The 19,631-nt window shown below is 43.2% G+C and overlaps 1 protein-coding gene across 1 annotated transcript; it reads left to right on the top strand.

The window, feature by feature from the left end:
• Positions 1-99: 99 nt before the first annotated feature.
• On the top strand, positions 100-18,885 carry PWP1 (PWP1 homolog, endonuclein). The gene is made up of 15 exons (XM_037513683.2): positions 100-235; positions 4,816-4,874; positions 4,999-5,183; positions 6,448-6,533; positions 6,634-6,730; positions 8,895-9,005; positions 10,050-10,180; positions 10,752-10,813; positions 13,675-13,771; positions 14,513-14,574; positions 15,718-15,829; positions 16,444-16,534; positions 16,622-16,743; positions 17,701-17,806; positions 18,585-18,885. Exons 1-15 carry the CDS (start codon positions 164-166, stop codon positions 18,692-18,694), a joined length of 1,503 nt encoding a protein of 500 aa, XP_037369580.1. The 5' UTR covers positions 100-163; the 3' UTR covers positions 18,695-18,885.
• The last annotated feature ends 746 nt before the right edge of the window (positions 18,886-19,631 follow it).

The following is a 19,631-nucleotide window of genomic DNA, read 5'->3' as shown; positions in this document are numbered from 1 at the left end:
CCCCTTTCGGCGCCTTTGAGTGACGTCAGGAGAGGCGCGCCGGAGCCCGGTCCGCGCCTGCGCGCTGCCCAGTCGGCCGCCCGGAGCGTGCGCGCTTCGGGGCGTCGGGGCTGCAGCGCCGCGGGGCCGAGTCCGGGTCTGAGGCGTCCTCGCGCCGTGGACCATGAACCGCAGCCGCCAAGTGACGTGCGTCGCCTGGGTCCGCTGCGGCGTGGCCAAAGAGACGCCGGACAAGGTGAGGCCGGGGGGCGCGCGTGCCGCGTCCTGGGGGGGCCGGGCGCGGGGACCCCGGCGGGCCGCGGCTGCGCGTCGTGGGGCTCGGAGCGCCGGGGCTTCCCGGGCGGGGGAGCCGGGGGCTGCGCCTCCAAACGGCCCCTTTCCCGAGGCCCAGCCCCACCCCAGACGCGTCCTCGCGGGTCCTCGCGGCCTGCGGGGGGCGGGGTGTTGCTTGGGGCGCGCAGCCCCCCCAAGCCTGCGACGACCCGCGGCTGCTCCCCTCCCGGAGCTGCTGCAGCCCGAGGGGGAGGGAGCACGTGCGGGAGAACCCGCCTCCCGCGCCGCGTTGGAGGAGCGAACGGGTTGAAAACGTGTGGGAAGCTGCTGTGGGGACGACAAGGCGTGAGGCTGGAGCTGGATGAGGAGGTCTCGGCAGTCGCCTCTGAGGGGGGTGGGGTGAGAGGTGAGTGTGCTCGCTGCACCCCAGGCTTTGCTCAGAGTCCCAGGAGGGCAAGGCCCTGCCAGGCGGTGTGCAGCTTGTGCGTGGAGGTAACTTGCGTTTGGATGATAACATGTCGGTGGAAAGAAATGCTGGGGAAGAAGGGAAGGAGGGGGGCGTGGGGGGGGTGGGTATTTGAATGCAGTTGTGCCGGTGATGAGAGAGATGTGATAGTGTAACAGGATGGTCCCCAGGAAAGGGGGAGGTTCCCTGCCCCACCCAAGGGAGGGTGGAGCTGAGCAGGGAGAGAAGCAGAAGAAGAGACTGAGGAAGGAAGCAGGATGGAGCCAGGAGACCTGGAGGAGGCGCATGGAGCCTAGAGACACGTGAAGAAACTGCGCTTGTCTTTTGGTCGTGGACTGGGTGACACAGATGTGGGTGAGACCCGTGGGGAGGTGACCATGGCAGCTTTTATCTTGATGTTGATTTTGCTCTTTTCCTTCCGGGCTTGTCTGGTTGTTTCTGGCCCTTTTCTGTGGGTCCCCACTGGAAGATGCTTTAGACTTGTGGAAGGCCTTGGGGCCTTGTTCTGGGCCGATCCCATTTGGATGGAGTTTTACCCACGAGGGGACAGGTAACTCTGGATGCTTCATTTAGAAACTAGACTCTTTGCCTTACCTGTATTGTTTTCTAGTTTTGTTAAAGTTCCTTCCCATTAAAGTCTCCTATGTTTTGTGTTGATGCGGCGGATGGCAGAACCCATTTAGAATAGGCAGGTTTGCTGGGTTTGGGCTGCCCCTCTCCCTGTCCTATAACAATAGGATTGTGAGTGGCTTTGTTACAGAAATAAATTCTAGCCTTTTACCCAGGCAGGGGAAGAACAAGCGGTGCTTCAGGAATGGTGAGGTCAGGAAAGCTTTATTCCTCCTCATGCATGAGGTCCCAGACCTGGGTAGTCCCATAAGGTCTGAGCCCTGATCTAGAGACAAAGAATTTCTTTTGTACACAACCACTTTACATTGATAAAGCTGGGTAGTTAGCACACAAATTCTTGACACAGGAAAAGGGGAAGGATACAGATCTTGGAGGATGGCCTGGGAGAGCAATCAGCCCAGCAGGCTGCCAGACCTTGTTTAGATCTGCTTATTAAGGAAGCAATCTTACTTACTTTACATTTCCAGGTCTATGACTCTAACAGGGAAAGATTTCTTTTTCTTAGCAGTTCCCTTTCAGCTTCCTCTTGAAGGAACTCAGGAATGAGGGGTTGGAATAGCCCCGATAATGCAAATTCTCCTCCCCCACCCCCCTGTTTCATTAACTCTTTTTTCTGGTGTTTGGCTTACAGTAGGCACTCAGTGCGTTTCATGGAAGAGGAACAGAAAATTATCTTGTATTAAAATTACTGAAGGAGGTAGAAGTTGTTAAGACTTTCAACTATTTGAAATGTAAAATTCCAGAATATATTTGAATTATATTTCTAATACTTTAAATATATGGCCGTTGGAAGGCAGTGGTTTCTGAATGTTTCTGCATTTTGGAGCCAGCTGGGGATCTTCCAAAAAATTTTGATGCCCGTGCCCCACTCCCAAGTATTGTGATTTAATTGCCCTGGAATGGAGCCTGAAACTTTAAAGATACTCCAGGTGATTCTAATGTGCAAACACGTTTGAGAACTATTGCTTGAAGAGTTTATGGGAAGTGGTTGACTATATTCTAAAATTCTAGAAAGCAAAACTGAGACCAATAAGGAAACTAGAAAATAAGTCTTTAAATTAAACTTAAGAACCTTTACTTTCTGGCGATGTCCAACAACTGATTGGCATCCCTCAAGAGGATATCCTTGTTGTTAGAGACTTTTTCAGCACTGGGTGACTGCTTCAGTCATGGGAATCAGTGCTAAGCGATGCACTCAAGCACACAAACAGATTGGTCTCCATCTACAAGAGTGTACAGTTTAGTAGCCATAAGTGTGTTTTAAAAGGTAATGGAGCATAGACTAGGTGATGGAATGCCAATTTTGAAACAGAAAGTGACTTCAGTTTTGAACAGAATGTCCCAGTCTTAAAGACTATTGAAAAAATGGAACTGGAGTGTAGGTGTGACATGATGTGATGTGTCAAGCTGGGAACCATCAGGTGTATGGAGAATGAAACATGGTGTCTGGCTTGCACACAACAGCAAGAAAAAGGCCAGCTCCCACCAGCGGGGAGCATCCCTAGGGGGTCTATGCAAAGACAGAGAGGCAGAACAGCTCCCCCATGGGAGGCTTCCCAGAAAGGGTCACTGCTGGATGAATGCAGTGTCGGGTGTTTTACAGAGGTGCTCATGTTTTGGGGTTTAGGGGAGCAGCAGTTTCTGCTGCTGCTGGTGGTGCAGTTTCTTGATTGATCGTTTGGGACTTAGGTCGTGGTATAGGTAAACTGGCAACTTTTCAACACAGTGTTTTTCTTTTGTTACTGAATTTTCCCTCCAGTTAGGTCTCATGTCTCCCAGGGTCCCAGTCCCTATCTCCCTATCAAGGTCTAACCCTTCATACAGACACAGAGGGAGAAGTTTGGAGTTACCAGTTTAGAGATGGGAGTTTTTAGGATTTTTTAAAAAGATTTATTTACTTATACATACAAGAACTGGAATACAGGCCAGAGATGTGGAGGGTGAGAGGATTCACCAGACAGAGTGGGGAACAGAACAGGCAGACTGACTGAAATAAACTGCGGAAGGGAGCAGTGGGCGAGACAGGAGAGGTCTGCTTCGCCATGTGGGTCACCTCGCTGGCTGGCAGGGAATCGGGAATCGAACTCACTGCAGTGGTTAGCTGCAGCTTGATATCGCTGTCTTTAACCCTTGCGCCATCAGGGAGGTCCCGAGATGGGAGTTTTAATCTGGACAAAGAATGAATAATGTTGCCTGATGTGTACTTAGCAGTAGTCACAGGACAAAGAGCAGAGGACCTAGGCTGGGGAGATTTGCCTAGGACTACCCACAGGGAGCATGGGAGAAGAGAGAGAGCTAAGCCTTCAGAAAGGAAGTGCAACATGAGTAAGCTCCTCACTGTTGGGGAGGTGTAGAGTGCCTGTTGAAATGCTGTGCAGTTTTTACTGTTGGTAAATCTGTGATACATATGTTGGGATCACTATGCTAGAGATAGGCAAATGAATAACTATGCCTGTGTTAACTGCCTGATTAACAAGTGTGGACATGTTGACACGATTAAAATCAGTTGAGTTAAATGAAGGTAATCATTTAAGGTAAGGGACTTAATGTCTGAGAATGTAGAGCTACTTTTGAAATAATGATCTTTATGTTTAAAAAAAGACAAAAATCTTCATCATTCTCCGAATAGCACTTCTGAACATATTTACAAACTGTTTAGACTAGACTTAGCTCCATGCAGTAGAAATACAAGCTTTAGCTGTTTGATGGTATCATACAACTGAGGTGAAGGAGACAGCCTTGAGAGCAGCTTAATCCCAGAACATCATGTTCCTTGCTGCTTGGTTGTAGAAACATTTCATTGAAACCACCAAGTCTGTTGGACCTGTGTAACTCTGTTGAATGGGGATAACTCATCTGATCAAAAAGGAAACCCAGAAAAATACGATCAGACCAAAGTGGCTCAGCCGCCAACTTATATTACTCAACTCGTCGATATTTGCATAACTTTCCTCTGTTAGACTGGGATGCCAGCTAGATTCTGGAATAGATCATTTGTAGTGCTTATATTGATTTAGTAGATAGGATATTAAGATTCTCCAACATTGTACTACAGCATTTCAATAAAATCATGCCAACTACTTCTTCCTTTCGTTAAAGAAATGTTTCGTGGAAGAAAATGAGATCAGCTAGCATAGAAGCCAGTTTACACAAATTTTTGTTTGAAAAGACTGGAGAGGTTATCACTTCTCGGCCTTTTGACTAAGATCAAGTGAAAAGCTGGAGAGAGTAAAGAAGATGAACATGATTTTTTAATAGTTTCAAGTGGGAAACAATCCTAATGGTCAGGACCTGTGAAAACTCAATTTATATTAAATTTAGAGAGTCTGGGTTGAGGTGTGATTCTTAATGATTCTTGAAGTTTTATTTTACATTAGTTTGCAAACCTCTTTAAAGACGTCTAATGATCTCGTGATATATTGTAATGAAATGTTGCTCTCTTGTAGGTAGAACTTAGTAAAGAAGAAGTAAAACGTCTCATTACCGAAGCAAAGGAAAAATTACAGTAAGTTTAGGAGTGTCAATTTGAAGTAAAGTCCAGACAAAGTATAAATCTTAAGTGATGATGACACGGTGGTCTTATCATTGAATGGTGCCAATTGGGTGTTTTTCTTTGCTCGTCGGCATAGAGAAGAAGGTGGCAGTGATGAAGAAGAGACAGGGGATCCTTCCGAAGATGGAATGCAGAGTGCGCGGACCCAGGCGCGACCCAGGGAGCCCCTGGAGGATGGAGACCCAGAGGACGACAGGACCCTAGATGATGATGAGCTGGCAGAGTATGACTTAGATAAATATGACGAGGAAGGTGATCCAGGTCAGAATTCATTCACTTCTGCTTTTTCATCGCGGACGCAATGCATTAGATCTTCTAATTTTCCAAAGCTTTACTCCAAGACTTTATTGTCCTTGACATCAGTCAGATGATCTGGCTGAAGGAAGGCTTGGGCAGACAGCATGCTTCCTGTGCTAGTTTAGGAAGTAAGCTCTCACCCACTAATAGAAGCTCTAAAAGGATGTATTATTTTATTGCAGGTATAATAATCTGTAACTCGCTTTTCTTTATCTGCAATGATGAGAGAGGACTTACTACCTTCATTTTACGGAAGACTTTCTAAACAGGCTTAAAAAGATGAAGTAACTTTGCCAGTGTCACGTAGCTGGTGAATAATGGAGTTGAAACTTGAATGCTCTCTGACCCTAAAGCCTTCATTCCTTGCAGTGTACTTTATTAGATGTAGAGAATAGTTTTTTCCATTGGATTCTGGATTGTGGGCCCTAATCATGGCTACTAGGACAGTGCCAGGGGATACAGAGAAGTGCCCGCCCTGGAGAGATGGCACTCAGAGGCGGCTCCTGGGTATTCTCCACACCCTGCAGGTCACTGTCTTGGTCTTTCTCATCCACTGGAAATTCCCATCTCTGTTGCCTGTGAAATGTTTGAAACCCATTAGTCCCACCTCCTTAAAGTAGCTTCCCTTAACATTTAGTAAGAGTATCTTCCTTTTCCTGAGTTTTGTTACTCAGTGTGTGCTCTCTCTTCACTGCATATGTGCTGTAAAAAGCTCCATTCTCGAGTAAATTTAGTGAAAAAACATTGAATACGCCCCTTTTCAGATTCTTAAGGCAAGTTAGCATATCCGTAGTTCTGAGAAATCTTGCAATTAAAAAGCCATTTAACTTTGTGAAACCCGTCATTTTATCAAAAGCTTTGGGCCAGAAAACCCTTATTTATTCTGTGTTGATACCAGTGTTTGGGGTAATTTTATTTCCAGGCCCTCAAGCGCATCTCTCGGTAGCACTTTTGAGTAGAGGTGATGAGCAGCACACTAGAGAGTCTGAGCAAAATTCGGAAAGGGAATTTCTCAATTTGATTTAATTCTTCTTATTGGAAGATTGTTGCTCAAGACTATGAGAGAGACAATCCAAAGTCAAATACGGCTTTAACTTTCTCATTTTTTCCTTTTTCAACTATGGGTGACTGAGAGTTATGAAGTAGATGGTTAGACCTAAATTGTAAGAAAAGGGGTACCTTAGGAAACAGTGCTTGCTTATTCATTTCAATGTTTGAATTCTTGCAGATACTGAAACGCTTGGTGAATCCCTCTTGGGTCTCACAGTCTATGGAAGTAATGATCAAGATCCTTACGTCACTCTGAAAGATACAGTAAATATTTACATGGCTTTTCTAATTATGCTCCTTAAGTGTTTGAAAAATCTTACCACATAGCTGCTGCTAGTCAATAACTTTTTCCCTCTCCTCTTAGGAACAATATGAACGGGACGATTTCTTGATTAAGCCCACTGACAATCTCATAGTTTGTGGCCGAGCTGAACAGGACCACTGCAATTTAGAGGTGCATGGTAAATGAAATTTAGCCCTTACTAAAAAGCTTTCTATTTAAGTGCTATTAAAATAGTTACCATCATAATTACTATTATGACCTTATAGGTAGGCAGTCCTGCTATGCATCCTTTAAGTTGGTTACATGGTTCAATCCTGCACAGCCTACATCTGTCCTAGTTATTGTGCCTGTGTAGTGTGAAATGTCACTTTGCTACCCGATTTATGGCAGTAGATTCACTGGAAACTTCTAATAGGGATTTGGTAACCTTTTATTTAAATAATTTTACCAGTTTTTCATTTTTGGCCCACTGGGAAAAAACCTAGAAGTAATGGTACATAAAAATGCAAGAAAAAAATTATAATCTCATTTCCTGCCCACTGTTGCTTTTTACTCAGTCTGACTTCTTTTAATGGTGAAGATTATACTTAGTTGACAGGTTTTTTACCCTGTTTTATTCAGAGGCATCTAAATCATTTCCCCTTTTGCAAGATATTCTATTTTATTCAGAAAAATTCAATCCCGAGTGCCCACGTCTCTCCCTGGAAGCAGTCTCTTCGTCCTTTTTCCCATCCAGGGAATTGTTTGCAGCCAGAAGTTAATGTTTTGACTCTGAAGTAGGAATTGATCTGAGTTTTTTAATCAGATATATTTTAATGTTGATATTCAACATTAATTGAATGACTTTCCATTCAAATAGATCTTCAAGATGTCTGGAAAATTCTGCCTGCGGAGTTTTCCTTTTGTTTTTCTTGTCCCTTGCTCTTGTGCACACATCCTCAGACAAGTATAGCCACACCCAGTCCACCCACGCTCAATCTTGTATTTATCTGCCTTAAAATTTTGAAATGTTAACACATTTATGTTAACTGCCTTTTAGATGAAACACAGTTGCACAGTTGAAAAAAATTAAGACCTGTAGGTTTAATGTTTATTGGCATCTTCTAGGTTGCTTTGTCATTCCTTCCCATTTGTTAGTTTGGGTTCCTGTAACTCTTCACAGTCTTTAAGGTTGTCTGCAGGAAGCCTATAGATTAGGTCATTTTTATCACATGCCAGCCCAGTGTCATCTATCTGTAAAATCCAAAGTACTTTAAAGAGCTGATACTTCAGAAAAAAATGGTGTAAATTCAAAAGACATTATAATGTCAAATAATTGAACCCGTGATGTAATGTATCATCATCGATGTTTATGCATTCTCGTGTGAGCACTTAATGTAATCATTCCTTAGAAGTTAGGGGTGTTAGAATTTAGAGATAGGGTATTAAGGGAGTTGAGAAGGTAAAGGTAAAGTAGGCTTTAGGCCTACTAAAGCTACATTACATTTGGATTTGTGACTCTCCAAATTATCCAGCTTATCTCTTCTCAAGAATTTGAGAATTGCATTCTAAAGCTAATCTGAATGTTGATCTGATATAATTAAAAGCATCATTTTAAATGTAAGTTGAGTAAATCTACGATATTTGAGGTTCTTGCAAAACCACAAGCTAGTCATTTTGAACATGCATTCTCATCGTAAAATGCAATGATAGCACATTACAAGGAAGCTGCTCATCTCAGGGTCTGTCCCAGAAACATGTCTCAGGAATTTTTTTTTTTTTTTTAATCTTTAGCTTATCTTTGCTTCTTTCCTATACATAACATGCTGGGCTCTGTTTTGCCAGTTTTTCACTGTATAGTTTTTAAAAGACTTCTTAGTCATTGATTTTAACAATAGTTATGCTCCTTAACATAACTGCATGATAAAGAGCTAATTTTTCAGCTATTACAGATGTGATTTTTGACAAGCATTTAGACTCCTGAATATGAGCTGTTCTCTCTAGTGCTGTTCTTTTGTTCTTGACTTTTGCAACCAGACAGATGTTTAGCTTGAAGTGCTCCTAGGGGAGACCTTGTGAGCACTGGTTTTCTGTAATGAGTGGTGAGCCAGGAGGTCGGACCCTGTTTGCTGGTTGCATGCAGACAGACGTCCATTCTCCGGCCTCCTCTCCCTGAGCGCGCCAGGCGGTAGCACCACACGAAGCATGCCGAACTGTTGTCTGGCAGTAACAACTTTGGAATCTCTTTAATGTCATCAGATTTGTCTCACTTTAAACATGTAGCTACTATAGGTTTAATAGTCTGGTTTTTTGATCGGGATATGATTAGTCTGCTGCAGTGACCCTCTTCTCAATCTTTTCAGTTTATAATCAAGAAGAAGATTCCTTTTATGTACACCATGACATACTGTTGTCTGCATACCCTCTGACTGTGGAATGGCTGAATTTTGATCCTAGCCCAGATGATTCTACTGGTAATTAGAAAACTTAAGTTTGCTCCACAATTCCTAGTTTTGTGTGTTTTTCCTAACCACATAAGTTATGTGTGAATGTTCTCAAAATTTTAATGTTTGGGGCAGTTACATAGTCTTAAAAACACAATTACTTAATTGGTTTTGACCTGGATGTCCCCAGACTTTAGAGCTTAAACAGGCAGCTGCTCCACTGTAGGCAGGACAGGGCTGGAAAGCATTTGGGGTTACAGAACTGTGAAGGGAGGTCTCATAAAAACCCAGTATGAAATGGCATAACATGTTTGTTTAGAGTCATGACCCTTTTTGGAAAACAACAAAAATGAAGGGAGAATGAGATTCCATTGTTAGTCCTTTTAGCCACAGCTACATGCTACTAGTCAGCCTGCCCTGCCCTTTTTTTTTTTTTAAAGATTTATTTATGTATACAAGAACTGGGGTCCAGGGCAGATGTGCGGGAGGGCGACAGGATTCACCAGAGACAGAGCGGGGAACAGAACAGGCAGACTGACTGAAATACACTGCTGAGGGGAGCAGCGGGAGAGAGAGGTCTGCTGCGCCATGTGGGAATCTCCCTGGCCGGCTGGGAATTGAACCCCCACTGCAGAGGCTGAGGACTGCTTCACAGCTGCGCTCAACCGCCTGTGCCACCAGGGAGGCCCTGCCCTGCTTCTTAATAAGGAAAAATACTGATAATACCCAGCCCTGCCATTTTGTTTGCTTGGCTTGTTCACATTTATGATTTGATCAGATCCTCACCCTCACGGCAAGTGAAGGTGGAAGGGACTTTTGTTCTCAGTACCTGAATGTGAGGAACCTGGGGCCAAGAGACTGAGTCTGGGCTCCTCAAACTGTGGGCTGAGAACCAGCAGCACCTGGGAGCTGACTGGAAATCGGGAGTTGGGGCCCCACCCAAGACCTCTGGACAAAGAATCTCCATCTTGACACTCAACGTGCATGAATTTGAGAGAAGCTGCTCTAAGCCATTAATCTACCATGTAATATAGTTCATTAGCAGTCATTTTCTTTATTATAAATTCCCTATAGGAAATTACATTGCTGTGGGGAACATGACCCCCGTTATTGAAGTGTGGGACCTTGACATAGTGGATTCTTTAGAGCCAGTCTTCACACTTGGAAGCAAGCTATCAAAAAAGAAGAAAAAGAAAGGAAAGAAGGTAAACAAGTTAATGATATTTAAATTCTAATGACAAACCTAAGTTTTATTTTGGGGGAGGAGTATGAGAACGTAGTTTTAGTCAGCCGCTTTGGTGGAACGGGGCAGTCAGTCATGAAGTTACTGTAGTTTGTAGTGCCAAAAAGCCCATCCAAGGAAAAATTAATTTCTGGTTGCATAAAACCTTTGAGCACATTATTTGTTCTTACACAAAACAAATTACTCTCAGGTCTTTGTATTTAGTAGCTATTCATATTAATGTGCTAGTTTAAAATTTTATTTAACCTTTAGTATATTGAATTCTAAACATCCATGTATTCCTGTAGCTTTTAAAATTGTTAGGATTGGGGGGAGGTATTGATAATTTATAGACATGTAGCACTTAGATTAAGATCTACTACAGTTTCTTCCCTGTAAAGAATTTTTATAGTGGATCTAGACGGGGTGTTCTTTCTTTCTCTTCAAATTTAACATGAAAAGAGTAATCTAAGATTCAAAGAATCTTTCTAATAAACCTATTTTCTGAAATGAGGGGGCTTTTACTACAAAAAGTAATTGAATAATTATTACAGAGTTCTTCAGCAGAAGGGCATAGCGATGCTGTTCTCGACCTTTCCTGGAATAAGTTGATAAGGTAAAAAAAAAAAAGATTTCAGTCACTGTTAGACTGTAAACATCGATTTTACTCTATACCTGTGTGTCCCTGGCTCTCGCACATTACAGGTCTTTGTGTCCATGTCTTATTTTCCCTTCCAGCATTTAGAGAAATATATTCAGATCCAGTGCCCATTTTTGAATGGTGTTGTTTGAATGTGTTGTTGGGTATTTTGTTGAGGTGTAGGACTTCTTCATTCTGGCTATTGTAATGTCCCTTGTCAGCGACCCCATACAGCTGGTTACCTCACTATTTATTGATAGTTGATGCACGCTTTTAAATTTTGATGTGGTCCAGTTCATTTTTACTTTTCTTTTTGTACTTTGAGTGTTAGGTCCAAGAAATGGTCATGAAGTGTTTCCCCCAAGCATCTTATGCATTTGAGTTAGTATTTGTTAACGGTGTAAGGTAAGGGTTCGGCCTCATTCTTTTGCACGTGTCACCTACGCATTCTTTACACTTGTCCTTAAACAACAGTTCTTCAAAACCCCATTTTTCTAGTAGCATAGCTGATTTGAGGGACTACTTAGGCAAGGGAAGGTGAGCATTAGGTTGAGAACAACTTATTTGGGGGTGAGAACAAACTGGTTTACCCAGGGTACACTTGGTAACATTTCTGTTACACTGGATACTTTGTAACTGAGCAGCCTAAGGAGGATTCAGAATGCTAGCTGACCAAAGGTGCTCAGTCCTGGTCAGTTAGTCATTTGGAGAAAAAACCCTAAGATGTAGTTCCCAAACTTAGCTGCAAACCAGAATCTTTCGGGTAGAAGTTCTTGGGTTCTGATTTCCTGGTAGAGTTATAGATCTGGATGAGGGGCCCAAGAATATTTTGGGGGGTTTTTTTGGTTTGTTTTTAAGCTGCTCCAGATGAATCCGATGCTGCCAGGCTACAGGCAATTATTTGTTTTTTGTTTTATTTTTTAATTGGCCCTGGTGCTAAGGGAGAGATGAATAAGAGATTTAGTAATGAGTATACTATCGTGTAGGAGCCCACTCTCTCTTATTTATGGATCTGATCTATCACAATAATTGATTGCTGAGTTCTTATATAGCAATTGTTCTTTCACATAGCTGCAGGCTTGTTTTTTTTTTTAAGATTTATTTATTTATGCATATAAGAACTGGGGTATAGGCCAGAGGTGCTGGGGGTGGGGGTGAGAGGATTTACCAGAGATAGAGCAGGGAACAGAACAGGTGGATTGACTGAAATACACTGCTGAGGGGAGAGTGGTTGAGATAGAAGAGGTCTGCTCCGCCATGTGGGTAGCTCCCTGGCCGGGGATGGAACTCGTGCAGAGGCTGCGGACAGCTTCATACTGTTGTGCTTAACCCCTTGCGCAACCAGGGAGGCCCTGCAGGCTCATTCTTAACAGCATTCCACCTGGTGGATCAACCCCAACCCTCAGCCACAGTTCGCTGTGGCTAGTGCTCCTGCCCTGCCCCCGCCATCCCATCTCTGACTCCAGCGCCTGCACACCTTTGACCCCTCACTCTTTCCTTCTCCTTTTTAGTTTAGACCTTGATTCTCCTTCCCCTTCCTTCACAGACAGGGTATAGAATGCTTTAAAATAACTCCCAAGTCTGGTTCATAGAGGTTGGGGTCGTGGTTACTAGTAACTGTGGTACCAGTATCAGTGTCATTCCTAACCACTAGTAAAATACTCTCTTAGCAAAATTCAGTGTTCTTTGCTAATTCAAGCGCCTGTTTGGCAGTATTCTTTGTGGGGAGTGTAGTGTCTAGAAGATTTTGTTGTGGATGTTATTTATAAACCTCAGTGGTCATTTGTGTGACTTCTTTGGAGGCGTGTCTATTCAGAGCCTTTGTTCATCTTCTAATTGGGTTGTCTTTCCATTATTTAGTCAAGGGGTCTTTAGGTAGTCTAGATCTAAGTCCCGTGCTACATACAGAATTTGGAAATATTTTCTCCCATTCTGTGGCTTGTCCTTCCTTTCCTTGATAGTGTCATTTGAAGGCAAAAGTTTTTCATGTTGATATGCCTAATTTTTGTAGTTTATGCATTTGGTGTCACATCCGAGAAACTGTTGCCTAACCCAAATACAAAGATTCGTGCCTATGTTGTCTTCCTAGAGCTTTGTAGTTTTAGCTGTTACGTGTAGTCTGTGATCTGTTGTAAATTACTTCCGTGTGCAGTGTGCTGTGGAGGTCTGACTGCATTCTCTTACATGAGGATATCTAACTCTCCCTAACCTGTTGATGAAAAATACTGTTCTGTTTCATATTGAACCATGAATAATTTTGGCACCCTTCTCAAAAACTAATGGCTATAAACTTAAGGATTTATTGCTGCACTTTTCATTCAAGTCTGTTAATAATCGGGTATGTCTGTCCCTAATGCCGGTACCACACCGTTGTGGTAATTGTAACTTTTCAGTCAGTTTTGAAATCAGGAACTGTGAACTCTCCAGCTTTGCTGTTTTCAAGATTATTTGGCTATTTTGAGTCTCTTGCATTTCCACGTAACCTTTATAGATCAACTTACTTGTTGTCAGGAAACACATCCCCTAGAGTTTTAAAAAGAAGTGGTTAAAGCTATAGCTAAATCTACAGCACGGAAACTTTAAGTGATGTGAGCAGAGACCAGTGTCTCTAGAAGGCAGGACTTTCATCTCAACAGTGAGTCTTCCCGTCAGTGAACATGGGATAGCTTTCCATACATACTCTTTAATATCTTTTGACAATTTCTTGTAGTCTTCAATATATGTCTCTCTTCTGTTATATTCCTAAATATTCTTTCTTATGCTATAAATGGAAATCTCTTATGTTAAATGCTCTTGATTTTTAAGAGATTACCTGATTTGTTTCCTCCCTTTCTCAGAAACGTGCTAGCAAGTGCATCGGCTGACAACACTGTAGTTCTGTGGGATATGGCCTTGGGGAAACCTGCAGCTAGCCTTGCTGTTCATTCAGACAAGGTACGATTTAACACATAAAAAGTATTTTTAAAAAGTGTCACAGAGCCCTGTGTGATAGTTACAATTACCTATCTTAGCTTAGTGACATGTTTATAGAGGGCCCTAAAGAGGGACAAGAGGATGTCACGTCAGTCACCAGATGGGGTGCTTCCGCACACTGGGCTCCAGAGCACGTGGAGTTGCCCGGAGAGATCTGGCCACTCTCCTTTCTCTTGTGAATATATGTTAACATTTGAGGGGCTTGTGAAGATGGTGAACACAAATTAGACAAAGCGGATGATGCATTATGTCTTTAAAGTGTCAGCCTTTATTGGAAACAGACAAAAACAAACCCTTGGATTCTACTCAAAACTGAGGGCAGGGTGGAAGCAAAGGGTGGAGGGGTTCAGAGGACTGTGGTGGAGGTTACCGTTAGGTTATTTTGGTGGTGGGTGTGGTGTGGTAACATACACTTGAAGAGGTGTGAACTTGTACTCCTAAAGCATAGTGTTATAAACCAATATTGTTACCTCAGTAGATAAATTTTTAAAAGCTGGAGGGAAATGAACAAGAAAAAGTATCAGCCTTTATTTGGAGATGTTTTATTGTTCTGAGCATGTAGTACATGTGTGTGTTGTTACACAGTACTAAATTTCAAAGGGAAGTATTTGTGGAAGCACTACCACGCTGATTCTCAAGTATTAGATAGTTTCATCAAAACCAAAGCAGCACAAATCTGCTCATTTGTTTTCCTCCTTTTAGGTCCAGACTCTGCAGTTTCATCCATTTGAAGCACAGACTCTGATTTCTGGATCATACGATAAGTAAGAAAGCATTTCAAGAATGATTGCTACTGTTCCTATCCTTGAGCCAGTTCAGAAAGTCTCATTCTGCTCAGCTAGCACATACTACGGACGAGCCTGTGTCAAAATGTTTAGTAATACTCATTGGTCCTTTTCCTCTCGGGTCATTTCCTTCTGTAAGGGAATCCTCATGATGTATTTCCTAAGCCACAGCTACTTTGACGAGGGGGCCTCAGAGTTAGCCATGCTGTGAACACGCCATCCCAAAATTCAGTAACTTCAAACTAGAAGCATTTCTTACGCAGGCAAGGCTGAGCGACTCTGACGCAGGTTCAGCTGACAGCTCTGCTGGCTTTGGCGTGCGTGTTAGGGGCCGCGGGCACTTGGCTCTTCTCTTCCTGTTTCATATCCTTCTGGGATTAGCTGACTCACTCGCAAATATTTCCTTGGCAAGATCAGAAACAAGCAGAGATACCAGAGCCTCTCGAGACCCGGGCTCAGAGCTAGTATACTTTTGGGTTGCTCTGTTGGCCGAAACAGTAACCTCTGATTTTATGGTAAGACTCCCATGCCGCTGGCGCAGAGAGTGGCTGTAGGGAGAGGTGAAGGATTGGGGCCACTCAGGTGAGGGGTTTCCTGTCACGTGTGCTCCCTCTTACAGGCCGGGTGGGAAGCTGAGCGCGCACAAGCTGGTAGAAACAAGCCAACTTGTAGTCTTGATTCCTTATCCCTTTGAAGTGATTTGTTTACATTTTTTAGTTGGGATTAATGCAGAATTACCAAAGTTTGTACATTGGTTCCCCACTCAGTCACCTGCTTTTCGACCGTGAGTGAGTTTACCTGGTTCTGAGCACCACCAGGGAAGAGGGACTTGGAAATCACATTGTTCTCTTGGAAGTAGAGGGTTCCTCTTGCAAGTGGCGGTGTCGGCCTGGAGACGGTCGCGGATCCTGTGCCGTCACAGCCCCCAGTGCCATCAAGTAACAGGCACAGGCTTCTTGCTTCATCCAGAAGTGAAAATCAACTATTCTTTCTCCTGTATTGTAGCGTCTTTAAACAGGCTTTCAGCGATTAGCTCCCGACTTCTCAGCGTGGTTTTACTGCCATTTCTTTATAAACTTAAAGTAAGAGTAAACTTACAGCCCTAACATTGTCTGCGCCCAGGTCAGTGGCTCTGTATGACTGCCGGAGCCCGGAAGAAAGCCATCGGATGTGGCGGTTCAGTGGGCAGATTGAGAGGGTGACTTGGAATCACTTTTCACCTTGTCATTTTTTGGTAAGAGTATGCATGGTACTGTTTTCCTGTAAGTCGCTAATGACTTTTCTTCCGTTCCTCCCTCCAGTCTTAAAGGGTGAGACCTCCCTCTTCTGTGTCTGTCTCCGTTCATGGCCCAGCTGCCAAGACAGTTACGCTTTCTGTAGTCTCCCTTGCAGTCCATCCCTGGGTGACTCTGTCGGCCGGAACACTGACAGCATTCCTCATGCCTTTCTTCAGAAGGTCTATTTCCTTGGTTGCCCTGACATTTGTCATTATTCCCTCTTCCTTCTGTGAGCTGCTCCTCAGCCTGTACCTGAAGTAGCCAAGCTGGCTAGACCTCTGTCCTCACACTCTCAGTTCTGCGCTCCCAGCGCATATGCTGTCTCGTAGCTGTCACTAGCTACCTTGCTGCTTCCATGTCTCTCACCCTAGTCCAAACACAAGCACAGCTCCAGCCTCACACCCACCTGCCTCCATGTGAAAGCAGGCTCAGCATTATTGCAAGTAATACTTTTATGTCTGTGTTCATTTTTAATAAACTCCTCAGGTAATTCAGGTCTGTAGCAGCTGGTTTTCACTATAGTTTGCACTGCTTACCCATGTCACCTGATCTTACCTTTTACTTTTTCCAGGCCAGTACAGATGATGGCTTTGTATATAATTTGGATGCACGTTCTGATAAGCCAGTTTTTACACTTAATGCGCACAATGATGAAATCTCTGGTGAGCAAGAATAGCGTTTCATTTCTATTAACTTATGAAGAAGTAATCTGTTTTTCAAAGTGACAGTCTAATCTTACCTTCCTTTAGGCCTTGATCTAAGCAGTCAAATCAAGGGCTGTCTTGTGACTGCGTCGGCAGACAAATATGTGAAGATCTGGGACATACTAGGAGACAGGCCCAGTCTCGTTCACTCCAGAGACATGAAAATGGTGACGCATCTTTTTCTTCTCTTTCTCACCTGTACTGGTTGTCTTTCTCTAGGAATCTGCATTAAAGAATATCAGTTTGTTGGGACTTAGAACAGTTTGGGAGAATAATTACTCTGGTTCCATTTTCAATTCATAAGATTAACGGTGGATTGGCTAGGAGGTTGGGGAGAGGGTTTTCCAGAACACAAGTGAAATGACCTTATTTAAGGATGTTAAAAGGATTTTCTAGAGAAGTAGAATGTGACCACATTTATTTTTACCCTAAAATCAGGACCCTCCAAGGAAATCTTGAGACTTTGACACGATAGCTACTGCAGTTTGTCATCAAACTAGTTCTGTCTGCAGAGAAATTAGAAATAACCAGAATTCATTCAGAAACTATTCGAACACCTACCATATGCCAGGCACTGAGTTACATAAATTACAGATGTTTACAGCAGCAATTTTTATAGTCTGTGTGATGCTTATATTTACATCTAGACGATCCTTCCTCAAAATATGAGCAGTGATTACTTGCTGAGTGATTTTTATATTTGGTTATATTTTTTATAATGCTTGTGTGTTACCTGTTAATAAGAAAGCCTGTTAAAAACAGAAGTTTTTAAAATGACTTCAAAATAACCTGTTATTTCCTTAAAAGGACAATAGATATTTATGAAAATACTCAGGAGGATTTCCTAATAATCATAATCTGCTAACAGGGTAGTGGAGATCAGCACCCTGAGTGGCAGAGCGTCACATGTCCTCTCAGAACGTCCTGCTGGACTCGTCCGGCTCTGGGGGGGGGGGGTTGTCTAGCCTCACTGTGAATGCTCTTTGCCAGAGGCTTGCAAGAGAGACTAATGAGCTGGCTGCACGTGACCATTCAAGCCCTAGGTTCTTGTGGACGGGAGTAGGAACGTGGACATTAGTGCTCTCTGGAAATACTTAAATCACTGTCCGTGCTCTTCTCCCCAGGGAGTTCTCTTCTGTTCTTCATGTTGCCCGGATTTGCCATTTATTTATGCCTTTGGCGGGCAGAGAGAAGGGCTTCGGGTTTGGGATATAAGCACAGTCTCTTCAGGTAAGACTCTTATCTCCTGCTTTTCCCACATGAGTTCTCTAGGAGCTCACACAGGCTAGCCTGCCATGCTGGATAGACCCAGGCTCCACCCTGGAGTGGACAAGACCACGTGCAGTGTGAAACTTCACAGATCTGCCTTCCCACTTAGAGTTTTAAAAGTGAGTCATCTTAGGGACAGCAGAAAGGAGCAGCGTCTCAGAATGGCTCCTGTTGAGAGTTGCCAATATGAACAAATTGCCTTTTCCAGTTATCTTCTACAGAATCCAGCTTTTCTGGAGGGACCACTCCCCTCCCTTCAGAGGAGCCTGGCTGCCTGTTTGCTCCTTGAAGGTAGCCTGGTTTATCCTGTAAACGCAGCGGACGTAACCACATTGCCTGATTCCTGAAACTTCCCTTTCCTGGCAGAAAAACAGATCCTGAGATTTCTCTCTGGGTTACTCGGGGGGTGTGTGTATAAAAGTTCCAGAATCCACATGCTGGTCATGATACAGAGAAAGGTGAAGTCAGTAGAAGAACAAAAGGGAAGAGAGAGTCACTGTCCTAAAGGATGAGCCATCCTGTAGATTAGATAAAACGAGGATGAGCTAAAGAAAGTTAAAGCTTAAAGAGAAACTGACCAATTTAAAACATATTTAACCTCATTCAGTCCATTAACTTAATCTTCTAAGTTGGTTACTCATGTGTCCACATACAAGTGTTACTTTCATAAATTGTGCCCCAGAATAGAGAGGCCCTTAATTTTCTCATGTGGTAATTCAGCTGTTTATCTGTGTTTTAGTAAACGAAGCATTTGGAAGACGAGAGAGGTTTGTTCTCGGCAACGCAAGAAATTCATCTATTAGTGGCCCTTTTGGGACCAGGAGCTCAGACACACCAATGGAGTCTTAACAAAGATCCTACCTGAGAGATGTTTCATGTGTAGCTACAGCCGTGGAGCGACTGGAACAAAATTCACTTCCTACTGCCTGACATTCCTCAACAGCTGTGGTGGTGGCAGCCTTCTGCTTGCTACCTGAAAGTGCGCCTGTTGTGGCGCTTCTTGGAAAAAATAAAGATTTTTAAAAAAACAATTCCTTTAAATATGTCATCTGTCACAGACAAGACGGGCTTATAAAATAATTACTTTTCCTCATAAAAGTTGGGTAAGTCCAGGCTGGGAAAGGTGGTGATTTGGCCAACATTGCACAGTAGGCCGTAGAGAGGCCAGTGTCCCAAGACCTGCATGCACTTAGAAGAATTCTCAGCGCCACTCGTAGAATGTGGTAACTAAAGCTGGCGTGCCTGTCCCCCAGCATGGTAGTCACTGGTGCCCAGAAGAGGACATAACGTTTGTAAACAGCTGTGCACCTGAAGTAGCAGCTACAGCAAATACTGACCAAGCTCAAGAGAAAACTAGCAATATAGTAAGGGGATGCCTTGGGGAGGGTCAGGTGAGAGCGCACAACAGAAATCAGAAAATATTTTAACTGAATGATAACCTAAAATACTGTGGGACATTGCAAGAGCTGATCTAAGATTCATAGTCTTAAATGCATGTTTAGAAAAAAGGCAACCAAATTAGCCATTTTGAGAAAACACTAAACCCCAAATTAAACACCACAGTAGGAAACACACAAAGCAAAATACTGACTCTAGAACACTAATAAACTCTCAGCAATAACTGATCATAAAACATTCTGAGCAAAAGGTGATGCTAAAGATCTTAGACATTAAGATACGACTTACTAGAAATAACTAGTATTTACTGATTAAATTTAAAAATGAGCAAAATGGAAAATTTCCTAGGAAAAAAACAGCTCACTGACACTTACACAAGAAAAGCAGC

The sequence above is a fragment of the Talpa occidentalis genome, unplaced genomic scaffold (genome assembly GCF_014898055.3).
Source record: "Talpa occidentalis isolate TD23 unplaced genomic scaffold, MPIMG_talOcc4v2.1 talOcc4.16, whole genome shotgun sequence".
Classification (NCBI taxonomy): Eukaryota; Metazoa; Chordata; class Mammalia; order Eulipotyphla; family Talpidae; genus Talpa; species Talpa occidentalis.
The sequence above is the reverse complement of the archived record's forward strand: the minus strand, read 5'-3'. Positions and strand labels throughout refer to the sequence as shown.

Bases quoted from the DNA above. Each gene is read 5' to 3' on its own strand.
- PWP1 (XM_037513683.2), top strand. From the start codon at position 164: ATGAACCGCAGCCGCCAAGTGACGTGCGTCGCCTGGGTCCGCTGCGGC. The intron at 236-4,815 runs GTGAGGCCGGGG...GCTCTCTTGTAG, and splicing joins CCAAAGAGACGCCGGACAAG to GTAGAACTTAGTAAAGAAGA. The intron at 16,744-17,700 runs GTGACGCATCTT...TCTTCTCCCCAG, and splicing joins ACTCCAGAGACATGAAAATG to GGAGTTCTCTTCTGTTCTTC.